Source organism: Anarrhichthys ocellatus, unplaced genomic scaffold (genome assembly GCF_004355925.1).
Source record: "Anarrhichthys ocellatus isolate YVR2014 unplaced genomic scaffold, GSC_Weel_1.0 scaffold62, whole genome shotgun sequence".
In the NCBI taxonomy this organism is placed as follows: Eukaryota; Metazoa; Chordata; class Actinopteri; order Perciformes; family Anarhichadidae; genus Anarrhichthys; species Anarrhichthys ocellatus.
This window is the reverse complement of record NW_022280092.1, coordinates 1705465-1714565: the sequence shown is the minus strand read 5'-3', so window position 1 is coordinate 1714565 and position 9101 is coordinate 1705465. Positions and strand designations below refer to the sequence as shown.

General features: G+C 40.6%; 1 protein-coding gene across 8 annotated transcripts in view; it reads right to left on the bottom strand.

Annotated features, from left to right (window-relative positions):
- The window catches only part of spag9a (sperm associated antigen 9a), a 23951-nt gene that overhangs the window by 11783 nt on the left and 3067 nt on the right, over nt 1-9101 (bottom strand). For 3 of the 8 annotated variants that reach the window (XM_031872165.1, XM_031872167.1, XM_031872170.1), the window contains exons 2-10: nt 8489-8609; nt 6517-6587; nt 6326-6414; nt 5955-6099; nt 3435-3524; nt 2101-2230; nt 1763-1856; nt 1547-1668; nt 496-507 (exon numbers count right to left, since the gene is read on the bottom strand). In XM_031872165.1, the coding sequence (XP_031728025.1) occupies nt 496-507; nt 1547-1668; nt 1763-1856; nt 2101-2230; nt 3435-3524; nt 5955-6099; nt 6326-6414; nt 6517-6587; nt 8489-8609 (874 nt within the window). The remainder of the gene's footprint in view (nt 1-495; nt 508-1546; nt 1669-1762; nt 1857-2100; nt 2231-3434; nt 3525-5954; nt 6100-6325; nt 6415-6516; nt 6588-8488; nt 8610-9101) is intronic. The other 5 variants (XM_031872168.1, XM_031872171.1, XM_031872166.1 and 2 more) reach the window with 4 other exon arrangements.

Genomic DNA, 9101 nt, shown 5'->3' with positions numbered 1-9101 from the left:
AGAGAGAGAGAGAGAGAGAGAGAGAGAGAGAGAGAGAGAGAGAGAGAAAGAAATGCGGATATAGTTTGAGACAGTGCAATGATCAAAGTGATGAAGGAGCCAGAGCTAAACATGTAGCTGCTGACTCCACAAGCAGAGGATGCTGTTGGGTCTCTAAAGCTAGTTGATAAAACAATTGCAGCAGTACAGAGAAGGAAAAACGGGAAAATACAAGAGCCAGAAAATTAATTCAAGCTGTAAAAAGAAAACAGTTAGGCCAACAAAGGAAGCATTGAACTCCATCATCCATGCACCAAAGTAGTCAAAAGTAGGCAGCTTAAAAGATGTAAACTGTGCATTCCTGAACCAACTGTATGTCTACTGTTATCAAACATAATGAAGAAGAAGCTGTGAGCGGTAACAATGGCGGATATGTCAGAAAGTGACTAATGAGTATAGGTCAAGGATGTTTACAGAGTAATGTTTTTTTTAGGAAAGGTTTGAGGTCATACACACCAGAGTACTCCACTGGGATTATGGACAAAAGCCAGAGGATGAGACACGGGAGAGAGAGAGGTGATGTTAACATGGGTAGATGGCTAACACTGTGAATCACAGCTGGACCAAAGCAAGTGGTGTAGCATCAAGTAGAGCAAGAGCTGCTAGCCGAGCAGAGCAGTAGAGAGAGACATTAAAACAGCTTTATGGGAATTTTTAAGAAATATGTCGGGTTATCATACATTTCATTTGGCTGATACGACAAGATTTACAATTTTAGTTGATCACATTGAGAAATTACAGAAACCCTGAGAGGCGAGTGAGAGAAGTCTGATCTAAATGGTTCTCTTCCCTGTGATTTTGACTGAAGAACAGGTAAAAAATGTTTTGCGAGGAAAATCGTTTTAAGTTTCTTAATCATGGAAACAGTTGAAAAAAAAAAAGTATGCTGGGATAATTTTTCTACGTTACTTTTTGTTTCACCTGTGAATGCCTAATGAAAGACACAACAATAAGTTAACATAACTTGCTGACACAATATTTAGCTTTTAGTCCTATAGAATTTAGAACATCAGGGTAGTGGTGTAGTTCAGCCTCTTGTGGCTGAAATGAGTATTACAATAACAAACACCCACTAAACCCTTTCTCTTCACCAGTTTTCGCAGATGAAAAAAATAAAAACTAGAAAAATAATCGTGGCAAAATATATATTTTCCTACCCGTTTCACAAATGGAAAAGATTTAAGTAACTTAGAAAGATTATCCTTAAACCTTTTTCCCCTGTTCTCATAAACACAGAAGAGAAAACAATTTAGATCAGACTTAGAAAAGGGATAACAGGAATTAGTTTTTTCCACTGTCAGGACACCTTGAAGTAACTTATTATGTGTACGATTATACCATGGCCACTTACAAAAAACAAAGTCAATTCAATGAATAAAGACATTTCATATGTTGACTATTCCAACACAATCCAGATGAAATGTATTCAGAGTATCTGACAGGTTTGCTGCTACCTTACTCCAGTTCAGTGCTGCATTATTCCAACGAAGATAAAGTTTTCACTCACCCAGCAGGTCGGCCCCGTCATCCACATCCCCTATGATCCCTGTGCCTGCAGAAGACAGCTCTTCAAACAGAGACTCTGTGTTTCGGTCAAATGCCAAGTTCTCAATGCCTTTAGTAGGAGTACTAGAAGAAGAACAAGAACAGGAGGTGATGCTACGCTACCTGGTGAAACATTGTTTAAAACTGACCTTGTAGCATGTTGTTGTTTTTTTACTACCTGCCGGGTTTGTATCCAATGGCATCCATGTCCAGCTCAGGGGTGGTCTCAATGATGTCCTGCACTTCTGAGCTCTCCTCATTCTCAGGCAAACCTGCGTTTGACACAGCGCATGCCAAAATACCAAAGAGAAAGAAAGACACCGTCTGTGAGTCAAAATCAAAAAAACTAGGATGTTTTCAGAATGAAGTAATGAAACCTCTACAGCACAAACACCGTATGCCAAACCCTTCATATACTGTGTATAACAAAGAAAGGAAATACATGGAGGCCATTAAGACAGATGACTAATGAATGGGATTCTGTGACCTGTGCAGTTTCATGATGTTTGACCCTACCCACTGATATGGACCTGGTCCCCGGTGCAGCCTGCACCTCCGTGCTCTTACTGTTCCCATCTCCCTTCTCCGTGCCTGTGGTGGTTATTGGCGTGGCCGACTTGGAGCCGGTGAAGTCCGACAACTCATCCTGTAATGAAAAGAAGCTTAAATACAGCGATATTACAGATAGCTATTCAAAGACAGGGGTCAAAATAAAACTTTGCAAAAATGAGATAAAACAAGACAAACGGAACACATTTGGACCACAAAGATAACAACACGGTTTACGATCTAACAGGTTAACATGGTTGGACAGATTGAAAGAGCTAATCACAAACTAGAAAGGGTTAGAGGTTTACGACATACACTACACATGCAGAATAACACAAGACATAAGTCCAACTTCTCTCAGCTCTTACCGTAATTAACTCTAAGTGAAAATCTACAACATACAACAATTTGAAATACTAAGCTACAGGGGCTCCATGAAATTGGAGCTCATTAAAACATCAAGAAATCTAACAGAAATACTATGAATCAACACAAAAAATACAGAACCGTGAAACACTAAACCTTTAACCGAGGAAAGTTTTCCGATCAGATGCAGAGAGAAAACATGAACACAGAGGTAGGACACAAACACAGACGAGTAACACAGAGCCACACGACATGAGCTGAAATTAAACATGGCCACAATGGGAGCTGCCATTCTACCTCCAGTACACAACACAACATAAACCCACACGATATTCAAAAACTAAAAAACAGTTACGAAGAAACTGCACAGAGACTGAAAGTATAAACCGACTGCACGTTAGAACGTATGACACAAATACAGAATTAAAAGACAGTGTTTGTATGTGTGATGCTACGTTATTGTACAATGAGTGATGAAAAATGTTAGTTCTGTTGGAGAGCTGCATGAATGAATGAACAAATTCACAAAGAAGCATGTGAAATATAAAAGTCATGCATTTTAATGGTAAAGAATAATAGAGACCAGATGCAACCACGCTGTTATTGATTTTGAAAGATTCATAATTAAAATAATTAACCAGTTCTATTCGCGACACAGCTGATTGTTGTGTGCACTTTTTAAAAAGACCCCAAACAATGAAGCCCTCACACAGGACATGGTTGCATGTAGCATGAACTAGCGCAGGTGGTCTGTGAAGTGAGGGTCTATAAATGCACAAAGTGAGAGGCAACGCGTTTGAAATAATGAAACAGCATAGTGAGGGGGGGGGGGAGACTACTGAAGCCCACACACACGCAAACACAAACAGTGTGCTGTCCACAGCCAATGCAGGCGTGCTGCTGGCACTTCCGCCAGCCGCCACTCATCCAACTACCTTGCAGTCATCTGCCAGTGATTTCCCCCAAGTAGAGTCCTGCACACTCTTACCCTCCCTTGCCTTTGGGGGGTCGACAAAGTCCAACTGCTTGTGGGGGGGGGAGAGTAAGAATGAAGCTCACATGTGCAGAAGCAGTTCAGATGAAATGCATACGCAACAAAGTGTGCATGTCTGTGATGTGAATGGATCAGTACCATCTTATGACAGTGTATGTAGATGTGTGTGTGTGTATGTGCACATGTGGCTAGCTCATACAGTAGACTGTCTAGTTTAGCAATAGAGCAATAGATTCATCTTTAATCAAGATAATTCATCATTTTCTCAGATATCAGTAGTTGCTGTCTAACCAAATAGTTTTTTTTAGTCTAACCAACAGCCAAGATAAGACAAATTAAAGAAAAACAAAAAATTGTTGTAAAATAAAAATGTCTATGAATGCAATGTCATTAAAAAAGTGTAAAAAATTATTTTTGTTAAAAAAAACAAATAAAGACAAGTTGTATTTGGACCGATACGAACTGCAGAAATCTAAGCTGTTAATGTGTCAGAATCTGAATCTGAATCAGAAACGGTTTCTTGCCAAGTACGTTACACACGTGATTGGTGCATAACAATAGACATAGTGCAATAGTAAAAGACAGAATTTCAAAATAGAAAATATGAAAATGTATAGTAAAACATGGTAAACAAACCAATAAGAGTACATTAAAACAAGTATGTTATTAAAGTGTCATGTGTTTATCCAAAGCAAAGAGTTGTGCAGGGATATGTAAATGTGTGTGATGTAAGAGTCCCAGCCAGTGTGGGTCCTGGGCCTTATTGATGAGCCCTATCAATAAAGTTATTACTTAGGAAGTAAAAGTATTAATCATTTATCAAAGTTACAAATACCGTAGACATTTAAGAAATTGGTCACAAAAGTAGATACTTTCTTTGAAATATGAACTAATGTATTGTACCAATCTACTTTGATTTGTTTCACAGAGCATTGCAATCCAACAGATTTGTCGGACAATTTTTTACAAAAGGTATCAAAACTGATGCGGCAGAACCAGAGATATAGTCTTTTATCCCATGCCTACATTACCTACAATGCAACTGGACTGTCGGCAGTTCGGCCAGAGATTCGGGTGATTCTATGCTAGTAGCTGCTCATGTAGCCCCGAGCGGCTAACCTGCAGCAGAGATGAGGAGCTACAAAGGTCTGGTAAGCTCACTTCTTTCTAACTCTACACCCTTTTTGATCATTTTAAAATGTGTAGTCTTCAGCCCCTTTAACTGCTTTGTAAAGGTCCCGTTTCATTAAACAAAAAAATATAATTATGCCAGCTTCAAAGACAATGGGATGCTCTTATTGTGGATGGAGGCCTGGCATGCGGCATATGCACTTCATTAACCTGTCGTTCCTCTTCATTTGAGGCCCCGCCCACTCCCGTAAATAAATACGAGGTCTCTGTTTAAGTCTAAGAGCCTGTCTGCATATCAAAGCCACTCATGTTCAAAAGGGTATGGCTCAACAATAACCGTCCTGTAGCACTGATTGCATAAGGACTAATCACATTCCAGCTAGTCTTTTTCTCCCTCAGTGACTGGCTGCGAGCCATACAGCGGCATCACTCCCATCATGCATCACGCCACAGCGCTGATGTCCCAGTTTTAACAAAGATGCAGCAGTGGGATAAATTAACATTGTCACCCTCCAGGTCCTAACTGCCACAGACATAACCCACACACAAAAACATGTTTTGAGTACCACTCACTGTATTTTACGTATAAAAACAGCTTCATTTCATCTGAGTGACCATAACCATAATAACGTCTATGTTAGAAGAATGACTTGTGAATCTTAAAACAGTTTAACAGGAATTTAAATCACTAAAAATACACATCATACAATAAAGCTCTGGATTATAATTTGCACCTGCATCAATAGAAACATCTATCTTTTCTGAATACGAGTATTCACAGATGTATCTCCTCTGACTGCTGCACCAGGAGAACAGACAAGTTTGCATATTCATCAATGGCTACAGAGGAGGATGTCTGAAAACAGAGACGGCCTTGTCAGACGCCTACTAAAATACGCCTTGGCACGCCCGAGCCTCATCAAAGGTTCCCTATTTTTAAAATGGATCCAAAGCCAAACCTCCTCCATCTTCCATCACTGGCAGGACGGCTGGAAACACTCAAACGGGATTAAAACGATCAGATCATTCTCCATTTTTATGCATTTTGTTTTGCGTATGCTTTGTATACGGTTGACACTCACTTTGGTCAAACAGCTGAAACGGTGAAAGCACACTTAATCTTCAGGTACCAAATAATTTGAATCAAGTGGAAAAAAGATTACCATTTAAGATCATCATAATTCAGAGTGGGAAATCAGAGTTTACCATGTCTTCAGATAGTCTTTTTGCATTTTTGTGTCGGTAATTCAACGATTATTTGTGCGTCTATTGGAATACGTCATTATTTTCCACCTACTGTGATTAAAGCTCACATGAAGGAGCGCCTTACCTTGAGGCTAGTGTTGGACCGCGCTGGGTCAGTGAATCTCCAGCCCTCTGTGCCCGGTGTCTCTGCCCTGGCCTGGGAGTCGGGGATTAACAGAGATGCTCCGATGGGTGATGGGAAGATGCCCAAAGAAAGAGGCCGCTCTCTCCTGGATGGAAAAAAGAAAGCTACTTGACCGAAATTCCTCCCATTTGTCCGGGACATTGAAATCTTCCAGGAGGACACATAGACCGGCACCAATTATTTTCTAACAGAAACCCTGGTCTTGATGACGTGAATGTTTGCAAGTTATCAGCTGCCGTTCTCTGCCATCCATCCAATACGCCGTGAACGCAGCATTAATACAAACTTAAAGTAACTGTTAAGAATCTTACCTGATTCGACCGACCGCGCTTGACTCTGAAGTCTCACTTATCTGCTGCATTTTTATCCTTTCCACATGCTCCATGTAGTTATGGATCATCTGCAGAAGTCAAACCAAAGAGCCAGAGGAAACTAGTCATCAATGTGGTTACGGATAACAACTTGACAATAGTTCCTTCCTCATCCTTCCTCTCCCCCTTACCTCTGAGTGTCGCTGATGGAGGGAGTTGTATTCTCTCTTGAGCTCCAGCTCACGTTCTTCTAACCTGCCGACTGAAGCAGAATACAACACCGCTCAGTTTCAGGAAGTCAATTTATAAGACATAAGACAAGGATAATGCTTTGTCTATGAACTATTTGCAAAATAAAAAAAACAACATGTTATATCTTGTTTGTACAAAAACTGTGTAAAAAGGTTTTTTGCCTGGGCACAGTAACTTCCTGGAGAATACCGGTTGCAACTGCTCAGAGCCAAGAAATAGTCGAGCTATTTGCCGGTTCCCCCCTTACCCAGAGGGGGTAATCTCACAGAAACGTGTTTCCATGTTGGGCTGATTTATGAAATGACAACAACACCTAATCCCCTACTAGCGCGTCAGGTCTATCCTAAACCACACAGAGAGCTCCTGCCACAGACGGATATACACTATCAATTACAGCAGCTGAAAGCTTCTGCATGTCGTATGATGATGTCCTCATCTTTGTGTGTATTCTGGCATTATCGGGGGGTGGAGACATGTAATGCAGGGAAGTGCGAATGGCTATACAGACACTAATCACAGGGGAGATAGCTGAGGACTGAAGTAATCCCTCCTGTGTGCTCGTATTAGTGCTGTCCAACGTTGGCAAATCACTGTGCGGCTGAGCATTAAGCCAATGATATTGATTGAAGTCATAATTAATTTACCTAAAAAGCTGTTTAACACCAACACAAAAAAAGACGTTTTTTTCTGTAACACAAACAACACTAAAGAAATGTCAACAGTGTGATTTCCCTGATCTGTGTGGGAGCTGCGTAATAAACCTTTAAAGTCATAAATCTGCTGGGAAGCCAACAGGGTGAGACACGTGCCGATGTATAAGTCTTCATCATCACATTGTTGGATGCCTTTTGCTTGATGAGGAGAGGACCTCACTGATAGAAATTATCTTTTAAAGGAGCGGTGCATATCTCACAATCACTGGATGTCTGATCTGACGGTACAAATAAAAATGAGCTTCAAATGTCCCTAAAAACAAAACAAAACGGATTAATTGTCCGTCTCTTCAGTGCCAAGCAAGGGGAAATAAAGCCAAGACCAAAGCAGGAGAATGGCTTAGAAAAATCTGAGCTAAGCTGTCATTGCCCATCATCAGCTGTGGACTCTGTCCTAGATGACTCAGGATGCAATAAGCTCAGGCGCTGCAACATACAGTCATGAATGAATGATTTACTGTTCACTGGGAGTGGCCAGGTTGATTGAACCCACTGAAAAGGCTGCGTGGAGCATGTACACTCAAGGATCTCCATTTTTCCAAATTCGGGAAATACTTGATGTAAAAATAAATCAAGTTACATTTCATAGTCAAGAATAAACCAAACATTGAGCCACTCGTGTTTGCCTTGTTGATGCTTCTGCTGAACATTAAGATACAAGATATTCATATTGGCATTTTCTCACAGCTTTGCGTGAATGAATGTCTTTAACCAGCTGTGTTGCTTTGCCACTACATACCAGACCAGTCAAAGTGTGAATCCACTTTTTCCAACCAGACTGAACGTGAGAGCCAATCGCTCTCCCTCCATTCCGTAATCCACCAATGAGATGGGAGGTAATGCACTGCTGCATTAGGAGGACGTGAATAACAGAAATCCTATAATCCCATTACTGTTAGTTACCCCAGCAAAGAGGGAGGAAGAGAGTGTGAGTCAGTGTGTGTGTGTGTGTGTGCGCAGAGAGAGGACGTAGGCATAACAAACCATGAGAGAGACATCAAACAAGTGAGGAAGATTATATGAAGAGAGAAAAAGAATAAGGAAACGCCTTGTACATGGGAACAGACGGATGAATAAAAGATCGTACTACTGGGTCATAACTGATTATTCATCTCAATGAATGGATGTCTCCCCGTGACACAATGGAGAGCAGTGATTGTGAGAAGAGTGACATTCATAATACATCGTTGGTGCTTACTCTGGTCTGCGTAGTTCTTGATCTTGAGTTCCAGTTGCCGCAAATGGGACTCCTTTCTGTCCACATGGTTCTGCAGGTCCTTCTTATCCTGTTCATGCGTGTCCTCAAACTCGATGAACTTCTGCTCAGGAACGCAGACGCAGACACAAGAACAAACAGCAACACAGAGCGTGGTCAGATTCACTGGCACTTCATCCCAAACCCATCAAAACTCATTGTAGTCTGACGCAGTTTAAAGGGATAATCAGGTTCCTTTTTGTCATTTATTAACATATTAGTCAAAAAGATAAGAGCTTGAGCTAAATAATGTGTATTATTAACATGTTATTGATGTGACTAAGGTAAAGAAAACCTGAAACCATTAACGCACTAGCAACTTTTCTAACATATAAGTTAGTACTAGATTATTAACGTATTTAGTATTTTACACAGAGCTCAACCAATTAGATTCATCCATCAACAGAGAAAAAGATCAGCTAATTATTTAATGTTTCAATTATTTTTCAGGCAAAATTGTTGAAAATATGCCAAACATTCTCTGGTTACAGCTTCTCAATGAGAGGATGAACTGTTGGTCGGACAAAACAAGACATCTGAAAGTCCAGGAAGCATC